Below are 20393 nucleotides of genomic sequence, written 5' to 3'. Positions count from 1 at the left end.
TCTCAAGTCGAGGGGCGAGGAGTATGATCAGCTGTCTGACGATGCTTGGTTATTGGACTTTCTCACGGACCTGACAGCAAAACTGAACGACCTTAACAGAGAATTGCAAGGGAAGGACAGAGACATTGGTGACATGATCAGTGCAATCAATGCGTTCAAAACGAAGCTCGATTTGTGGAGCTCACAGATTCGACGTGGAATGCTTCAGAATCACTTCACAAATCTTGACAAGGTGTTAAAAAAACCTCAAAGAGAAAACAGCCTTTCATCCCGAACAATTCTGTGCAATTCTGTGCAAACTGACATCTGAATTTGATCGTAGATTTGTTGAAGTACAACGCATGAGTCAAGTAGCTGCTTTTGTATCAAACCCTTTCCTCTTTACTGAGCCTACTGTCATTGAACTGCTGTCCGATAAAATGCAGGATGTGTTTGCATTAACTTCAGATATTGAAATGGAGATTGAATTGCTGCGTTTCTATTAATCCTCTGTTCTCCTGCAACCCTCACACGTCTGCCATTGTCTTGTGTTATTGCTCTGGGAAGGTCTCTGAATTGGAAGGGCTATCATACAAAAATACCAAAATCTCGCCTGGCCCCTGGACTATGTTATGCTTTAGCTATTGAAAAATAGCAGATCTACAAGCTCATAGCGCGCCACCGAGTGGCGCGCTACGAGCTTGTAGGTCTGCTATTTTTTTTAAATCGAAGAACGACTGACATTTTTTGAATCTGATCTCAGGTCAGAATGGGTTAATCAGACCAGTGTGTGTGTGTCCAGTGGAAACCTCGTATGAATCTGAGCTCAGGTCAGAATGGGTTAAGTAGTCATAGCACTCTATATATACTCATCGTTTCATTATATAGATATTCCACTGTTCGCTTCTCGTCTTACGGTATGACTCACGGTGGCTGTGTTGACGTGTACGTGATGTATTACCGTGTGTTTTTTTATTCCTGCTTACCGTAAGTGTGTCTCTGGACGTCTGAGTAGATTGTAGATTGTGATAACCACGCCTCTATTATCAGTAAATCATTACTGTACATTTTACTGTACCAGGGCCCCACCCCGAGGACAAATGTGTCATCCTTTTCACTGGTCTTCTCTGCTTCCTGCTGCTGACAGCACCTTGGCGGAGATTTATGAGTCTGGGGGACGGGGCGGGAGGGGGAGGGGGGGACGACCCGTACCACAGCTGGGTCGCCACAGGGCAGTCGACCTGCATCATGCCTGCTGCGTTTCTATTAATCCTCTGTTCTCCTGCAACCCTCACACGTCTGCCATTGTCTTGTGTTATTGCACTGGGAAGGTCTCTCTACAGATGACTACACAGACGAATGAATGAATGAATGAATGATCAGTCTGTTGGAAAGATGTATCTCTCCTCCAAACAGCCTGCTACAGATAACTACACAGACAAATGAATGAATGAATGATCAGTCCGTTGGAAAGGTGTGAAGACAAGTTGCTGAGTGCAACCTGAGAGCCGACGCAGACAGACGGCTACTATAATGCTTCACGTCTATTTTCTAACAACAAGCTGGCTGCTATGCGACCGGCGCAACGGAAGATTTAACACTGTACCTTAATCATTGTCTTAATGCCAGTGTGTGTACTTGACGTGTATTGTTTGTGTGTGTATATACAGTATATATATGTACAGCTCCATCTCACTGAATTAGAATAATTATTAATATATATATATATTAATTATAATAATATAATTGTGTGTGTGTGTGTGTGTGTGTGTGTGTGTGTGTGTGTGTGTGTGTGTGTGTGTATATGTCGAAGGCAGTGGATGTTGACCGTGTGCGTTTGTGTGTGTATATAGATGTTGACCGTGTGTGCGTGTGTGTGTGTGTGTGTGTGTGTATAGATGTTGACCGTGTGTGTGTGTGTGTATAGATGTTGACCGTGTGTGCGTGTGTGTGTGTGTGTATAGATGTTGACCGTGTGTGTGTGTGTGTGTATACATGTCGGAGGCGGTGGATAAGCGGTTGACCGTGTGTACCATGGTGTTCTTCCTCCTGCCAGCTCCTGGAGTACGTGGGCAAAGGGAAGAGCATCTCCGACGTGGGCCTGGCGCAGGCACGGCGCCCGCTGGGCACGCGATGCCACTACTACGAGCTGGAGATCGCCAGCGAGGGAGAGAACTGCTACATCGCCGTGGGGCTGGCACGCAGGGTAAGATAACCGCTACATCGCCCTCTGCCTGGCTGGCACGCAGGGTAAGATAACCGCTACATCGCCCTCTGCCTGGCACGCAGGGTAAGATAACTGCTACATCGCCCTCTGCCTGGCACGCAGGGTAAGATAACCACTACATCGCCCTCTGCCTGGCACGCAGGGTAAGATAACCTCTACATCGCCCTCTGCCTGGCACGCAGGGTAAGATAACCTCTACATCGCTGTGGGGCTGGCACACATGGTAAGATAACTGCTACATCGCTGTGGGGCTGGCACACATGGTAAGATAACTGCTACATCGCTGTGGGGCTGGCACACAGGGTAAGATAACCGCTACATCGCCGTGGGGCTCGCACGCAGGGTAAGATAACTGCTACATCGCCCTCTGCCTGGCACGCAGGGTAAGATAACCGCTACATCGCCCTCTCCCTGGCACGCAGGGTAAGATAACCGCTACATCGCCCTCTCCCTGGCACGCAGGGTAAGATAACTGCTACATCGCCCTCTGCCTGGCACGCAGGGTAAGATAACCGCTACATCGCCCTCTGCCTGGCACGCAGGGTAAGATAACCGCTACATCGCCCTCTCCCTGGCACGCAGGGTAAGATAACTGCTACATCGCTGTGGGGCTGGCACACAGGGTAAGATAACTGCTACATCGCTGTGGGTCTGGCACACAGGGTAAGATAACTGCTACATCGCTGTGGGGCTGGCACACAGGGTAAGATAACTGCTACATCGCTGTGGGTCTGGCACACAGGGTAAGATAACTGCTACATCGCTGTGGGGCTGGCACACAGGGTAAGATAACTGCTACATCGCTGTGGGTCTGGCACACAGGGTAAGATAACTGCTACATCGCTGTGGGGCTGGCACACAGGGTAAGATAACTGCTACATCGCTGTGGGGCTGGCACACAGGGTAAGATAACTGCTACATCGCTGTGGGGCTGGCACACAGGGTAAGATAACTGCTACATCGCTGTGGGGCTGGCACACAGGGTAAGATAACTGCTACATCGCTGTGGGGCTGGCACACAGGGTAAGATAACTGCTACATCGCTGTGGGGCTGGCACACAGGGTAAGATAACTGCTACATCGCTGTGGGTCTGGCACAGTCTGGAATAGTTTTTTGGAGCCGTCTGTGGTCGTGCTGGGGCGTCATAAATCCATCGTTTTGGACACACACACACACACACACACACACACACAGGCCCCGCCGTTACCGCTAGGATGATACAGTAAAAAAATTAAACTTTGGTACATTTGTGATGCAGACCTAAACAGTCCCCTTTCCTTCCTTCCTTCATTCCTTCCTTCCTTCCTTCCTTCCTTCCTTCCTTCCTTCCTTCCTTCCAGGACTATCCAAAGAACAGACATCCTGGTTGGAGCAGAGGGTCCATAGCATACCATGCAGGTGAGAGCTCTTATTGGCTGCTGGTCCCCAGCATGTAGATCAGTTATTGGCTGCTGCGGGTCCCCAGCATGCAGATCAGCTATTGGCTGCTGGTCCCCAGCATGTAGATCAGCTATTGGCTGGGGGTCCCCAGCATGCAGATCAGCTATTGGCTGGGGGTCCCCAGCATGTAGATCAGTTATTGGCTGCTGGGCCCTAGCATGTAGATCAGCTATTGGCTGGGGGTCCCCAGCATGCAGATCAGCTATTGGCTGCTGGGCCCCAGCATGTAGATCAATTCCCATAATGCTTTGGTCCACTGCTCCTCCTTGTGGGCTGAAAGGTGTGATTGTTTGCAGACGATGGGAAGATGTTCCACGGTCACGGTGTGGGAGAACCCTTCGGTCCGCGCTGCTTTGAGGGAGACATTATGGGCTGTGGCATCATGTTCCCCCGGGACTACAGTCTGGACAGTGGAGGTAACTATTATTTACTACCTTAACGGGACTACAGTCTGGACAGTGGAGGTAACTATTATTTACTACCTTAACGGGACTACAGTCTGGACAGTGGAGGTAACTATTATTTACTACCTTAACGGGACTACAGTCTGGACAGTGGAGGTAACTATTATTTACTACCTTAACGGGACTACAGTCTGGACAGTGGAGGTAACTATTATTTACTACCTTAACGGGACTACAGTCTGGACAGTGGAGGTAACTATTATTTACTACCTTAACGGGACTACAGTCTGGACAGTGGAGGTAACTATTATTTACTACCTTAACGGGACTACAGTCTGGACAGTGGAGGTAACTATTATTTACTACCTTAACACATTGTCTGCTGGGCTATTCTGTCAGGCGGTGCTAGGTGAACGAAGGAACTTTTTCGGGGCCCACAGCAAAATGTTCTCTTATAGCGAGAATCACACCGCATACATCAAAAGAAAGCCTAACTTGTCCACTTCAATTTAATTTATTTTATTTTATCCATTCTGTATATATCTCCATTCTGGAGATATTGACCTTTTTCTAACACCTGCTTTTGCCTGAACTCTGCTCGCTTGAACAGACAGCAGAGTTATGGAAGGTTGAAGTTGACAGACATTGACAGACAGATATAAAAATGAACACAAATAATATCATATACATACTATACACCGAATGAAAGCCCTGAATGTCTACTTTTAGGAGGAAAACAATACACATTGATCCCATGTACAGTTTGTCAGTAATTGGTTATTGAATGCAGCTTGCGCCCACCAGAGAGAACTTTAGAGGAGGCATGGAACTGAAACAACTATTATTCACAAAATAAGGCCTATATACTATATACCGTATGAAACAGAAGACTCTCTGCTTTCATAAGAAACTAATACTGTAATAATAATAAAAACCACACGCCTGTGAAGTGAGCGGTGCAACTGTTGCACTGCTCACTTCACAGGGGTGTGACTTTTATTATTATTACATGATATGATGAATTTAAAATGGTGGACCCTCTTGTAAACAAGTGCAATGCTTTATGGTGTCGTCCACTCAGTTAACACCAGGGGGCAGTATAATGACTATACAGTGTGTTATACTAACAGATGACATGGAGGAGTGGGAGGAGCTGGAGGCCTCTAGGGGGCGCCAGTGTCCCGTGGTTCAGAACGAGCTGTACATGAACAACGATGAAGACGAGGACAAACAGGAAGCTGACGACGCCGAGGACAGGAAGAAGGTGACGGTGAGTGTTTACGCTATGCTTGTTGTGGAGGAGTCTAGGGATGCACGCTGTGCCTGAGCTATCTCTATGCATGGAGTTGTGGAGGAGTCTAGGGATGCGCGCTGTGCCTGAGCTATCTCTCTGCATGGAGTTGTGGAGGAGTCTAGGGATGCACGCTGTGCCTGGCACTGAAGCAGAGAAGCTCCTCTCGTCTGCAGTTGGACAGCGTTACATACAGACTTTAGCTGTCATTAAAGTTTCTTAAACGTACATTTTGGGAGTAACGTTTAAGAGAGGAGTCTTGCGGCTTGCCTGAGTTGCCTCTCTCTCTCTCTCTCTCTCTCTGCGCTGCACAGCATTGAATTAACGTGAGACGAGAGAGGAGAGAGGAAGCGTTTGTGTCGGGGGGGGGGGGGGGGGGGGGGGGGGGGGGACGAACGACCGCGCATGCGTGTTGCTCTCAGAAAGGCTTTTATTTGTTATTTTTTATGTTATTTACATTATGTATTCTTTTTTTTTGCGGCTTACGCCTTTTATTGGTTTTGGGGGCGGGTACCGTCCTAAAGTCGGCTCTTCAGTGCTACTGAAAATGTCTGACGAGCCGAAATCATTTCGGCGCTACAGCGCCGAAACAGCGGTAAAATAGGAGTATGAATCGGCCCTAAGTGTTCACCTATGTATGTGTTGGTTAATGAGTACCAGTAGGGGCGCTGTTGTGCCAGAAACAGAGAGAGAAAGACAGTGCTGCACTGTTGCCTACTAATAAGAGAGAGAGAGAGAGACCACTCGGTTCACACGGGTGTGATTTTTCTTTTTACATTGACACGCTGTGAGCTTGTAGATCGGCTATTTTCACTATTTTAACGCGTCTTTTAAAATAGAATAGGGCCTTCATTTTGTCAATACAGTATTTCAATACAGAGCATGAGAGATCAATCAAAGCTAAATTGAAAACAAAGTCAAACTGAGATAAAACTATCTATCGGGGCACAGGTCTCCCCCAGGATAGGAGCGTGTCTCGTGGCATTTCTTCCTCAGCCTAGTGGGGAGATCCGTGCACAGTTTCACCGCAATCGGATGCTGTTCATGATTTGTGGCATTTTGTACAAAACTCCTGAAAACTTTTAATCTTAGCCAATCAGGACGGAATATGAGAAATCAAACAGACCCGTCTTGATCACATGACTATAGAGATCATGTGTACCGATTTAAGTTTTGCACAGATCGGTGCAGTTATAGCGCCACCATGAGGCTGATGTGAACATTTTGGAAGGCAATCTTAGCCAATGGGGATGGAATATGGGGACGCGGAGTGGTCCGTGTTGATCATATGACTATGGTGATAGTGTGACGCGTGATGTATGGATAAAATGTGTACCAGTAATGTACATAAATGCTTTTTGCAAAAGTCGGCCTCATGGTGGCGCTATAACAGGCCGTTCTGGAAGATTTGGGGCAGAGGTTCATCGTTGGCATCCAGGGACACACACACACACACGGTCACACACAGTCACACACAGTCACACACACACACACACACACACACACACACAGTCACACACAGTCACACACAGTCACACACACACACACACACACACACACACAGAGAGAGAGACACAGGGATCATTCTCTGCTCTCTGCTGCCCCCAGGTGTTCTTCACCCGTAACGGCGTGGTGGTGGGACGCAGGGAGGAGGTCCTGCCAGCAGGGGGCTTCTACCCCACCGTGGGCATGATGAGCAGCGGAGAGAGGGTCCGCCTGGAGCTGCACCCCCTCAGTGGATGATGACCTCTGGAGGTCAGAGGTCCAAAGGTCACGGACAGAGAGAGGGACACGGTCAGAGGACACTTTGGACAGACAGGACTAGAGCACTGGTTTCACACCCAGGTCCAATATTTATTATTCATCTGAGCCACGGAACCACCGTTTGATGACATTTAGCCTCTCAGACCCATTTGAGCCACGGAACCACCATTTGATGACATTTAGCCACTCAGACCCATTTGAGCCACGGAACCACCGTTTGATGACATTTAGCCTCTCAGACCCATCTGAGCCACGGACCACCATCTGATGACATTTAGCCTCTCAGACCCATTTGAGCCACGGAACCACCATCTGATGACATTTAGCCTCTGTAGAAGAATTGTTAATTTTTATCAACGCTTGCCTGTTATCTCTCCTAATGGTACCAACATCAATACAGCATGGAATTGTGGACAAATGTCTAAATGTCATCAAACGGTGGTTCCGTGGCTCAAATGCAGGATAAATATTGGGCCTTGACCTGAAAAGGGTTGAGAAAGAAGAGAGATCATCATGCTGATGTTTACTTTGTTTACCGTAATGTTTTTGCTTTGACTTTTATTTGTATTTTTGTTTGTTCTTGTTTACAATGCTGCTGGTTTTCAGAACAGTTTACAATGCTGCTGGTTTTCAGAACACATGCTGACCAATAGTTATCGTTAGATTCCTCGTTAAGGCTGGACTGGCTCTATTGACCAATCGGACGTGGCGAGGGCAGAAAAAAAGAAAATGGAGAAAAAAGGAAGAAAAAAAGATGCCATCTACGACCTTCTATAATAAGCACTTTATATCATTTAGAGGAAGTGAAAAGGAGCACGTTGTTGATCTGACTGTCGATAATATAAAAATAATAAAAGATAACGCAGAGTTCTTGTTGCCGCGCGGACCGCACGCAACCGTTTAACCCATTTTGGGACGGGAACCCCTTTTGGTGTTTTAAACATTACGTTATAATTTAGCTATTGAAAAATAGCAGATCTACAAGCTCATAGCGCGCCACTCGAGATCTGCTATTTTCAATGATACTTTGTCCAAAGCATTTCATTTTTTTATTTACAGATGACATCTTTACCAAATGCCTTCCTATATTACTTTAGTTTTCTTTGTCTTTGTAGTAATTTGTTAAAGGCAACATTATAGCTTTTGGAAAGAACAATAATTATGTTAGCCTTTGATCTTTTGTGTGTGTGTGTGTGTGTGTGTGTGTGTGTGTGTGTGTGTGTGTGTGTGTGTGTGTGTGTGTGTGTGTGTGGCGCTTCGGGGAAACAAAGCCATGGTTTCGTCAATCATAGAAACCAGAAATATGAATGTACTTCATGATGTCATCATCTGAATGTACTTCATGATGTCATCATCTGAATGTACTTCATGATGTCATCATCTGAATGTACTTCATGATGTCATCATCTGAATGTACTTCATGATGTCATCATCTGAATGTACTTCATGATGTCATCATCTGAATTTACTTCATGATGTCATCATCTGAATGTACTTCATGATGTCATCATCTGAATGTACTTCATGATGTCATCATCTGAATGTACTTCATGATGTCATCATCCGAATGTTTCATGATGTCATCATCTGAATGTACTTCATGTCATCATCTGAATGTACTTCATGATGTCATCATCTGAATGTACTTCATGATGTCATCATCTGAATGTACTTCATGATGTCATCATCCGAATGTTTCATGATGTCATCATCTGAATGTACTTTATGATGTCATCATCTGAATGTACTTCATGATGTCATCATCCGAATGTTTCATGATGTCATCATCTGAATGTACTTCATGATGTCATCATCTGAATGTACTTTATGATGTCATCATCATCTTGGAAATATAATTATGTGCAGTACATGTTGTGAAATGTTTAAATATTGAAATAAAGTATTTCTATATGGCCTGGTGGTATTACATTATCATATTATATTATATCATATTATATTATATTATATTCAACTTTAGAATGAATCCACTTCAAAAAGGCCTGGAAGGTTTTTATTTGTGTTATTTCAAGAGGAGATGTTTTGGTCCATTTATACAGTATAAAATATGACATTACAGTAGCTAATAGTAATATTATACAGTATACAATATGACATTACAGTAGCTAATAGTAATATTATACAGTATAAAATATGACATTACAGTAGCTAATATTATACAGTATAAAATATGACATTACAGTAGCTAATAGTAATATTATACAATATAAAATATGACATTACAGTAGCTAATAGTAATATTATACAGTATAAAATATGACATTGCAGTAGCTAATAGTAACCATTTATACAGTATAAAATAAATGACATTACAGTAGCTAATAGTAATATTATACAGTATAAAATATGACTGTACAGTAGCTAATCCAGCTCATGTTTCTGACATCCTGACAGATAAAACAAAAGAAGCAAAACAGAAATCCGTTTAGATGGAATGTGTAAAAACAATATATACATATATGTATTTATGATTGATTGATTGATTGTACACACTTTGGAATGTATAACCTGAATGATCAACTACTAGGTTATAATGCACATCAGAAGAATGATCGCCCCAAAACACGCTCGCCCCAAAACACGCTACAAGCTCTCACCAAAACACGCTCGCCCCAAAACACGCTCGCCCCAAAACACGCTACAAGCTCTCACCAAAACACGCTACAAGCTCTCACCAAAACACGCTCGCCCCAAAACACGCTACAAGCTCTCACCAAAACACGCTCGCCCCAAAACACGCTACAAGCTCTCACCAAAACACCCTCGCCACGGGTCAAATTCGGCGACCTCGACGACGTCTAAACCGAAACTTAATCCTAACCTTAACCTCAGCAAAAACAATACAAGAAACGCTGGGGGAGGCCCAGGCGGTGGCGTAACCGTCTGGGCACCCGACTGGTAATCCAGTCGCAGTGTTCCGCGGGTTCGACTCCCGAGCCCGACACAGCCTTTACTGCATGTCTCCCCCCCCCCCCCCATCTCTCAATCCCGTTTCCTGTCAGCCTACTGTCTGTCCCTTCAAAGAACCAATAAAAGGCGTAAGCCGCAAAAAATAATCTTAATAATGGGGGGGGGGGGCGTGTTTTGGGGAGTACCACATGTTGAGTACCACCGATTTTAGATCACGGTCAACAGTGTAGTCACCAAAGCACTGGACGGTACAGTATACGTACAGTAGGATCCGTTAACCCATTCTGACCTGAGATCAGATTCTATAAAAATGTCTGTTTGAAAATGACAGTCTTCTGAAAAAGCTATGTTTCTATGTCAGTCGTTCAGTCGATTTTAAAAAAAATAGCAGAATACGAGCGCAGAATGGGTCACCCTGCCCTGCCCTAAAATACAATACGTACAGTAGGATATGTTCAGGTCACCCAGTACAGTACTGTTCAGTACTAAAACTGGGCAGTTGCTGAAAACACAATAGGAAACAGACGTTTAGAACCGACTAACTTGGCAGGACTAACTTGGGCCTGAGAGTATAAGAACAACAGCAATGATGAGCTCATCCCTGAGTACAGACTAGTTGCTGGTTGGACACTTTGAGACTAGTTGCTGGTTAATAGACACGTTGAGACTAGTTGCTGGTTAATAGACACTTTGAGACTAGTTGCTGGTTAATAGACACTTTGAGACTAGTTGCTGGTTAGACACTTTGAGACTAGTTGCTGGTTAATAGACACTTTGAGACTAGTTGCTGGTTAGACACTTTGAGACTATAGTTGCTGGTTAATAGACACTTTGAGACTAGTTGCTGGTTAGACACTTTGAGACTAGTTGCTGGTTAGACACGTTGAGACTAGTTGCTGGTTAGACACTTTGTGACTATAGTTGCTGGTTAGACACTTTCAAAACTGTATATGTTGGAAAGACTGAAGTAGCATAGTGGAGTGGTCATTTAGTGGTCATTTAGTTTTTTCTCCTATGAAGCTCTTTGTTGAACAACAAATATGTATTTGGTCCCCGGACCCCACTTTGGGAACCACTGTTTCCACCCGACAGAAACGATGTATTAGCTAATCTAAACCCTCCCAGTGTTATTATAGCCCTCCCAGTGTTAATATAACCCTCCCAGTGTTGTTATAGTTACGTTTCAGGAAATGTTTTGTTGCTTGTTTATTTTGAATTATAAAACAGAATATATATATATTTTGCAAGAAACCAGAAAAATAAAAAGATCTATACATGATTGAGAAATGAATTGAGTCTCAGCGAAAGGCCGTTCACAACAGTTCATATAAAAAATACAGTATTTCAGGTATTTTTGATTCCAGACATTTAAAAATTAAAAGTAAAAACAAATGAAAAAAAACTGAATTTAAGGCAATAAGGATCAATATATACACCTATGAAGCATTCCTACAAACATGTCCCCGTTGTGATAAAACTACAAACATGTCCCCGTTGTGATAAAACTACAAACATGTCCCCGTTGTGATAAAACTACAAACATGTCCCTGTTTTGATAAAACTACATGCATGTCCCCATTGTGATAAAACTACAAACATGTCCCCGTTGTGATAAAACTACAAACATGTCCCCGTTTTGATAAAACTACATGCATGTCCCCGTTGCGATAGAACTACAAATATGTCCCCTTTGTGATAAAACTACAAACATGTCCGTCAGGCTCTTCCGCACTCCAGGAAGGTGGAAGCGTGCCGTTCAAAGACCCGAGACGTGAAAGAAACCTGTTTAAAACGACGGAGGCAGTCCCCTCGGAGGCTCGACAAGTGGCAGTGCGTCCGTATAGCAAAGGCTTGGTTTTGATTGGTTCAGACCGAGCAGTCATCCAATCAGAACAGCGAGGACAGAGAGAGAGAGACAAGCGTGTTGTGATTGGCTCAGGCGTCATCCTCCTCGTCCTCTCCCTCGTCGTCCTCGTAGCAACGGTTCCTCTTGATCATTTCCTCTACGCTCATATTCTCCTCCTCCTTCTCCTCCTCCCAGAAACCCACGTCCTGCTGGGAGCAGGAGGTGCTGTCCTCCTTGGAGGAGTTGCTGTGGTCCTCCAAGGAGGTGCTGTGGTCCTCCAAGGAGGTGCTGTGGTCCTTGGCGGAGGTGCTGTGGTCCTTGGCGGAGCGCGGCAGCGTTGGGGAGGCGTCCGGGGAGGAGGGGGTCCTCGGAGAAGGAGAGTGGTCGTCCGCTGTCTCGTCTCCTGCCGTGGTCAGTGTCTCGTTGCTCTCCACCGTGTGGCGCTCTGGGATACCGTTGTTCTCCACCTTGGCCACCGTGTGGCGCTCTGGGAGACCGTTGTCCAGGCCTGTAGACGGTGACACATTTAAAGTCGACGGTTAATTGTCGCAACAAATAATTAGCGAATAACAACTGAATTGTGTCGTGCTTTGAGCACTGGAACTTTTTGGGGTCTTTTAGGCTTCGTAAACAGGGGCAGATATGACACACATTATACGTTAAATATACAAAGAAATCATTGACACATTTTGTATATTATTTTTTCTTTCAGAAGATATTGCGGAGATTGTTAATCTTACAAGCCATTTATGGACATTTTTCAACGTGGAATCGATTGACCGATTCCACAAATTGATTGATTGAATTGACGCGATTTATCCCAAATAATTGTGGATCAGGAGATGGCAGTGAACGTGACCGGCCTACCGTTGTCCACCTCCTCGTCTCTCTGTGGAGGACCGGAGGCGGTCTCCTCCTCCTCCTCCTCCTCCGGGCTTGGGTCTGGGTCTGGTTTCACGTGGTCTTGGAGCTGTGGTGCCGGTGCAGGTCTCGTCTCGTCATGGCGGTCTTCCTGAGCGGCAGAGCGCATCGTGGGCGTGGCGTCCTCCAGCGAAGCCCTCCTCTCCAGCAGGGTCTTGAGGAGGGGCCGGCGCGGGGCCGGGTTCGTACCGACGGCGTGGGCGGGGCCAGCGGCGGCCAGCGTGAAGGGCCGGCAGCGCTCCCTCAGCGAGGAGCTCCGTCTCAGGCTCTTCAGCTCGGCGCGCTCCGAGCTCTGAGGAGGAGGAGCCTCCGAGGAGAGCACGTCCTCCACGGGGGGCCAGAGGCGGGCCCTCCGCACGGAGCCCCCCGCCCCTCCTCCCCCCTCCTGGGGCGCCGTCGCCCCCGCCCCCTCGCCACCCGGTGGCGGCCAGGCGACTCGCAGCCTGGTGCGTGCGGCGGTGGTGGTGGTGGTGGTGGTCTCTGTAGCGGGGTGGAGCTTCTCGCTGTGAGTCTCCAGTAAGGCCGCCAGGTCGGTGACCTTGGGGGGGGGGGGGGGGGGGGATGTTAGAGGAAAACCAGTGAGATGAATATGATGTGACCTGTTCGTTCGTTTATTCATTCATTTGTTCATTCATTTATTCGTTCGTTCGTTCGTTCGTTCGTTCATTTGTTCATTCATTCAAACCTTTATTTATTATTTATTTAATTTGTTCATTTATTCATTCAAACCTTTATTTATTCATTCATTCATTCATTCAAACCTTTATTTATTAATTCATTCATTCATTCAAACCTTTATTTATTAATTCATTCATTCATTCAAACCTTTATTTATTAATTCATTCATTCATTCAAACCTTTATTTATTAATTCATTCATTCATTCATTCAAACCTTTATTTATTAATTCATTCATTCATTCAAACCTTTATTCATTCATTCATTCATTCATTCAAACCTTTATTTATTAATTATTTTATTCATTCATTCATTCATTCAAACCTTTATTCATTCTCCAAACACATTGAGGTGTCGTCGAGATACAACAAAATATAACATTTTCAGAGCAATAAACAAACGGCAACATTTCCTCATCGCGTGACGTTTAGCACATGTTTAAAAACAGTTGCAGGCACTTAGGGGGTAAAAGTCTGCAATCAAAGATTTAAATTGACCGTACGTTATGGGAGAGCAGATCTTTAAAGGTTTTATGACATTCATTTTCATTTCTTTTTCTTTTTCTTTTTTCTTTTAGGTTTTATGACCTCAATTACACCCAAAAAACCTGAACTTTGAACATTCAGTGGATTTTCTGTGGTCTGAAGTTTTCTTTTTGGTTTGGAATGCCTTTTGAGCTACAATGAAAACAGGCAACACAGTGAAAACAGTGACATCTGCTGGCAAATCCCATTGACATATATGGGATTTGCAGAGTCTTACATCACTTACTGCCGGCAAATCAGAGCACCCGTTTGAGCCAGAAAACCCCAGATCACAGAAAATCTACTGAATGTTAAAAGTTCATGTTTTTTGGGTGCAATTGAGATTAGAAAACCAAAAAAAAATAACAACAATTCCAAAACCTTTTTTTGAATGTCACAATCCCTTTAATGTAAGCTGTAGGTCATTCCACGTTGGGTCGGGGCACGAAAACAAAAGGCTGTTTTTCTCTGTGTTTACATTTGGGACCCTAAAGGCTCATACATAGTCTGGATTTTCGGTGGTTAGGTGACCACCGGACTACAACATGACGTCACTGAGGTGACCACCGGACTACAACATGACGTCACTGAGGTGACCACCGGACTACAACATGACGTCACTGAGGTGACCACCGGACTACAACATGACGTCACTGAGGTGACCACCGGACTACAACATGACGTCACTGAGGTGACCACCGGACAACAACATGACGTCACTGAGGTGACCACCGGACTACAACATGACGTCACTGAGGTGACCACCGGACTACAACATGACGTCACTGAGGTGACCACCGGACTACAACATGACGTCACTGAGGTGACCACCGGACTACAACATGACGTCACTGAGGTGACCACCGGACTACAACATGACGTCACTGAGGTGACCACCGGACTACAACATGACGTCACTGAGGTGACCACCGGACTACAACATGACGTCACTGAGGTGACCACCGAACTACAACATGACGTCACTGAGGTGACCACCGGACTACAACATGACGTCACTGAGGTGACCACCGGACTACAACATGACGTCACTGAGGTGACCACCGGACTACAACATGACGTCACTGAGGTGACCACCGAACTACAACATGACGTCACTGAGGTGGCCACCGAACTACAACATGACGTCACTGAGGTGACCACCGAACTACAACATGACGTCACTGAGGTGACCACCGGACTACAACATGACGTCACTGAGGTGACCACCGGACTACAACATGACGTCACTGAGGTGACCACCGAACTACAACATGACGTCACTGAGGTGACCACCGGACTACAACATGACGTCACTGAGGTGACCACCGAACTACAACATGACGTCACTGAGGTGACCACCGGACTACAACATGACGTCACTGAGGTGACCACCGAACTACAACATGACGTCACTGAGGTGACCACCGGACTACAACATGACGTCACTGAGCCGCAGTGAAGAGCAAACCACCGCCACCGCTCCAGCCCTTCTCTCTGTTTTTACTCACCACCGCTCAACGTTATTTCAGCTCCGGTGGTCAGCTCACCACCGGAGCGGTGGTCAGCTCACCACCGAAAATCCAGACTATGAATAGGCCTTTAGTGTGAGTCAGTGACTGGAGCGTGTTCTATACTGTATGTTACAGACCCTTAGTGTGAGTCAGTGACTGGAGCGTGTTCTGTACTGTATGTTACAGACCCTTCGTGTGAGTCAGTGACTGGAGCGTGTTCTATTATGTTACAGACCCTTAGTGTGAGTCAGTGACTGGAGCGTGTTCTATTATGTTACAGACCCTTAGTGTGAGTCAGTGACTGGAGCGTGACCTGTATTTGGGACCCTTAGTGCTACAGACCTGTTATGGTCATTCAGAGCTACAGACCTGTTATGGTCATTCAGAGCTACAGACCTGTTATGGTCATTCAGAGCTACAGACCTGTTAATTAATTATTATTATTATTATAATAATGAATGAACGTAAACTGTATACATGTTTAAACTTGAGCATAATGTGGCATGGAATCGATGGCCTCACACCATCTACTCTACAGCTATCACTATGAACTGTTGGGAGACGCTGACCGTGCACATGAGACTGAGAGATCTGAGTGGATGTATACTGTATTTATACTGTATATTATAAGGGATAAATACAGTATATATCCATTCAGATCTCTCAGTCTCACGGTATATATTTTTGTTTTCCGTCACTTCGCAACTCGGTGACAAAACAAAATCACAGAACGCAGCGAATCCCACGCAAGCTCCCCCCCCCCCCCCCCCCCCCCCTGAAACAACGTATTTCCAGATGGGGGGTCTGCCAATTCCGCCAATTACATTATAACTCTGGGTGTCCTTGAACATCAAATAGTTTGAAAAGCACTGTCATAGAAAACTATCATGATTTAGAAGACATTTTGTAGAATCTGGTCTCAGTCCTAAATGGGTTTAACCCATTTTGGGGTTGTAGCATTATGTTATGCTTTAGCTATTGAAAAACAAGCTATGAGCTTGTAGGTCTGCTATTTTTGAAAAATCGAAGGACGACTGACATAGAAACATAGCTTTTTCAGAAGACTGTCAGGATGTAGAAGACATTTTTTAGAATCTGATCTCAGTCCTAAATGGGTTTAATAAAAAAATTAAATAAAAATATAAACCTTGGCCTGCGGTGATGCTTCCAGCGTTGCGTTCGGGGGGAGTGTCTGTTTGGAGGTGTTGATCTCAGCCGCTCCAGAAGCTACGTCGATGTCCTCCTGTTTCTGAGGCTTGGCCGTCGCCGTCGCCACCGTCGCCCCCTCCTCCCCCTCTCCTCCTCCCTGGTGGAGGCGCGGCGCCTCCTCTCCCTCGTCCAGGCGAGGCGACCACAGCTCCTTGTGCGGCCGGTGGCCGAAGCCCTCGTCGTAGTTGCCCTTGGCCTTGAACAGCTGGCTGAAGTGAGGCTTGCAGTACACGCTGCCGTGCAGGGAGGCGTAGTTACCCAGGCTGGACAGCAGAGGGGAGCAGAGAGTCAGTATAACGCTGTAGTTTAGTGCACACTGCTACAGCATGTGTTTGTCTCTGTGGGAGTCTCAGACACGTTTGTTGTGTTTTTCCTACATTTTGTTTTCAATTATAAAATAGCTAAAATGTTCAGGGGAGTGCATGGTCGGCTGGTATAAGAAATACTGAGTCGTGGAGAATAAATGTTTTAGTGTTAGTCTAGTTTTAGTCGACTAAATGTAGTCGACGAACACACGACGAAAATAACACTGCTCTGGACCCACCTGAGCTTGGAGTTGCAGTGACCTTTGACCCACCTGAGCTTGGAGTTGCAGTGACCTCTGACCTTTGACCCACCTGAGCTTGGAGTTGCAGTGGACGCAGCGGAAGCAGGTGTTGTGGTAGACGCTCTGATTGGCTACCAGTCTCTCCAGAGGATACACCGTCTTTAGACACGCCACGCACGTCTCCCTGAGCGGGGCGCGGAACTTCTACACGCACACACACACACACGTCACACACGCGCACACGCGCACACACACACACACACACACTTATTACCACACCACACATGTCTTCCACTGTCTCAAAAGAAACAGCCGTGTTTTATGTAAACATTTAACCCATTCTGACCTGAGATCAGTTTCTAAAAAATGTCTATGTTTCTATGTCAGTCGTTCTTCGATTTTTTTCAAAAATAGCAGACCTACAAGCTCATAGTGCGCCACTCGGTGGCGTGCTATGAGCCTGCTATGTAGATCTGCTATTTTTTAAATAGCTAAAGCATAACGTAATGCTAACACCAAAAGGGGTTCCCAAATCCTAAAATGGGTAACCCTCAAAGACCCGCATTAATTTCTACTTGCAAAAAACCTTACTACTACTTTGTACTACTAGGACTAAGACTAAAAAATATGTAAAAAAAAATCAAAAAATAAAGTTTGATGAAAAAGTTATAATAATTATATAATAAATTAATAATTTACATTTGGGGGATATCTTTCACAATAATGAATAAAACATGTTCTAGACATTCTAATGATCACAGAAAAACATATATTACAATTATTGTACCTAACTTTTATTAGGGTAAAGGTCAAAAGTCTTAGATTAAAAAAAAATCAAAATCGCAGAGTCCAGACATTTTTAATTTGTGTGAATTTCAGCCTCTGTGGGGGGGTATTTATATGCAAATATGACCAATGGCATTGAAATGGCATTGCAATGAACATCACTGATGACGTTTAGGTGAAAAAAGAACAGAAAAAAAAATAGTAATTAATTAAAATAAAATTGTTGCTATAAAGCAACGCTGGGTCTTAGAGGGTTGTATCTCTGATGATCATTCTCACCTTCAGTGCTTTGGGCGGCTCGCTGCTTTCTCCTGAAACCACCAAACACACGACAACTTCAAATACATGTCAATCTAATCAATTACATTGACCTGATCAGACATTCACACACACACTAATGAGGACTAATCGCACATTCTGTAAATCGTGTATCCACCAGTGCTATTGAAATCAATTAACAATGTCTAGATCTAACACTTTGGTAAGATATTACTATTTAATAGCTCATGCCAACTGCTGCAAACTATACATAATATACTATATTATACTATACATAATATACTATACTATACATATGTACTATAAAGTGCTATGACTACATAAAATGCAATTCTAGTGCTGTCTATATGTAACATGTTATAAGTCTGTATAAAATCCTATCTAAGTCTACATAAAGTGCTATCTCTAAGGGGGTAGGGCAGGGTTCCCCAATAGGCGGCCCGCGGGCCATTTGCGGCCCACAGAGCGCCCCCTTGTGGCCCATGAAAGAATTTCCAAAAAAAAAAGAAAATGTTTTTCTTTTTTTTTCCTTTTTTTTTTAAGGGTCCCAGATATAAATGGCATTAAATGGGGTTCAGTAGCCTATGCATGTCAAACTGGGCATCCTTTTCAAATGGGGTCTTGCCCTGAAAATGAATTTTCAGGGCAAGACCTCGACCTCGCGCGTGCAGACTCGGCCCCCAGCCTGGTACGCTAGTCAAAATATGGCCCTTGAGGAAAATTAATTGGGGAACCCTGGGGTAGGGTAAGTGCTACGGGCCATGATGGAGTCTGAAAAGGTGGGTTTTCAGGCTACGGCGGAAGATTGGGAGTGATGCTGCAGTTCTGACTGCAATGGGAAGTGCATTCCACAGTTTTGGAGCCAGAAGGGAGAAGAGTTTGGGACGTGTGGAGCGTTGCCCCGGCGTTTTTAGTGAGGGTACTTCCAACTTCCCTGCGTTGGCAGATCTGAGTGCGCGGGAGGGTTTGTAGGGTTCGATCATACTTCATGCCAGCATCAGAGTTTTGTATTCTGTGTGGGCAGCGACCGGGATGGAGGGAGCGGAGCAGGGTGGAGACATGTGAGAATTTTGGCACCATTGACCTGATTGGCCCACAGACTAACTCACCGTTGACCTGATTGGCCCACAGACTGACTCACCGTTGACCTGATTGGCCCACAGACTAACTCACCGTTGACCTGATTGGCCACAGCGTGAGGAACAGGTCCCTGCTTGGAGACGGCTGCCTGGTACTTTGCCATCTTGTCCCTCAGAGCAGCCTTGTCCACCTTGTCACAGGACAGACCTGGAAGACAGAGACATGATGATGACACACCTGGAGCACCTATAGAGCGTCGCAGTCCCTCCCCCTTTCAGAATAACGAACGGCCCAGGAAATGAATCCCAATGCATTTTCCCCATAGGCATTTCTTAAAGTATTTATTTAAAGACGGTTACGCCTCGGACAAAGCCAACTCGGATCGTGACAAATCATGACAATGAACACAATATGTTGGGCCGATCAAATCATTAGAAAGAAGAAAATAAAGGCAGGAGACAACACTATTTGTTTTGTTTTTCTTCTTATAAATTATTTGATCGGCCCAAAACATTGTGTTCATTGTCATGATTTGTCACGATCCGAGTTGGCTTTGTCCGCGGCGTAACCGTCTTTAAATAAATACTTTAAGAAATGCCTATGAGGAAAATGCATTGGGATTTATTTCCTGGGCCACTCCTTGTTCTGAAAGGGGGAGGGACTGCGACGCTCTATAGAGTCAAATTATTATCTCCATATTTGACAGCGTCACGCAAAAGTAGCAGATCTGCAAGCTGTTTACTGTCAATGGCTCTGGAGTAACTCCATTATTGCCCACTAGGTGGCAGCATAAGCACACCTAACCTGTGCCACCAGTCTGCTCTCACTCATTTCTGTTGTGAGCACGGTGATCGTTAGCCTTAATTACTTTGCAATGAGACACTTTTATCGAGTGGTGCAACCACTCCAAGGAACGGCAATGTCCGTGTTCACCCACCTATGTGTCCGCCTATGTGACGTTAATGAGCACCAGTATGAC

General features: G+C 45.3%; 2 protein-coding genes and 2 long non-coding RNA genes across 4 annotated transcripts in view; 1 reads left to right on the top strand and 3 right to left on the bottom strand.

Annotated features, from left to right (window-relative positions):
* LOC310862765 overlaps positions 1-6157 on the bottom strand; it is a 191228-nt gene extending 185071 nt beyond the window's left edge. The window contains exon 1 of the long non-coding RNA XR_014569620.1: positions 6127-6157. This is a non-coding gene — a long non-coding RNA (uncharacterized lncRNA). The remainder of the gene's footprint in view (positions 1-6126) is intronic.
* LOC310862748 (SPRY domain-containing protein 3-like) overlaps positions 1-7126 on the top strand; it is a 32363-nt gene extending 25237 nt beyond the window's left edge. Inside the window, exons 7-11 of the mRNA XM_083770817.1 lie at positions 2036-2185; positions 3548-3605; positions 3944-4063; positions 5182-5321; positions 6951-7126. Coding sequence (XP_083626943.1) covers positions 2036-2185; positions 3548-3605; positions 3944-4063; positions 5182-5321; positions 6951-7085 — 603 coding nt within the window. The 3' untranslated portion in view covers positions 7086-7126. The remainder of the gene's footprint in view (positions 1-2035; positions 2186-3547; positions 3606-3943; positions 4064-5181; positions 5322-6950) is intronic.
* A 4207-nt stretch (positions 7127-11333) lies between these two features.
* Positions 11334-20393, bottom strand: part of LOC310863765 (LIM domain and actin-binding protein 1-like) — a 51951-nt gene continuing 42891 nt past the window's right edge. The window contains exons 7-12 of the mRNA XM_083772260.1: positions 19508-19621; positions 18335-18366; positions 17340-17473; positions 16661-16985; positions 12788-13339; positions 11334-12155 (exon numbers count right to left, since the gene is read on the bottom strand). Of these exons, the coding sequence (XP_083628386.1) occupies positions 11970-12155; positions 12788-13339; positions 16661-16985; positions 17340-17473; positions 18335-18366; positions 19508-19621 (1343 nt within the window). The 3' untranslated portion in view covers positions 11334-11969. The remainder of the gene's footprint in view (positions 12156-12787; positions 13340-16660; positions 16986-17339; positions 17474-18334; positions 18367-19507; positions 19622-20393) is intronic.
* Positions 12169-12766, bottom strand: LOC310862542. The gene is made up of 3 exons (XR_014569578.1): positions 12748-12766; positions 12348-12388; positions 12169-12308 (listed from the first exon to the last, which is right to left on the bottom strand). It is a non-coding gene; the product is annotated as an uncharacterized lncRNA (long non-coding RNA).

This window comes from Protomyctophum parallelum (assembly GCF_964188405.1).
Source record: "Protomyctophum parallelum genome assembly, chromosome: 8".
Classification (NCBI taxonomy): domain Eukaryota; kingdom Metazoa; phylum Chordata; class Actinopteri; order Myctophiformes; family Myctophidae; genus Protomyctophum; species Protomyctophum parallelum.
The sequence above is the reverse complement of the archived record's forward strand: the minus strand, read 5'-3'. Positions and strand labels throughout refer to the sequence as shown.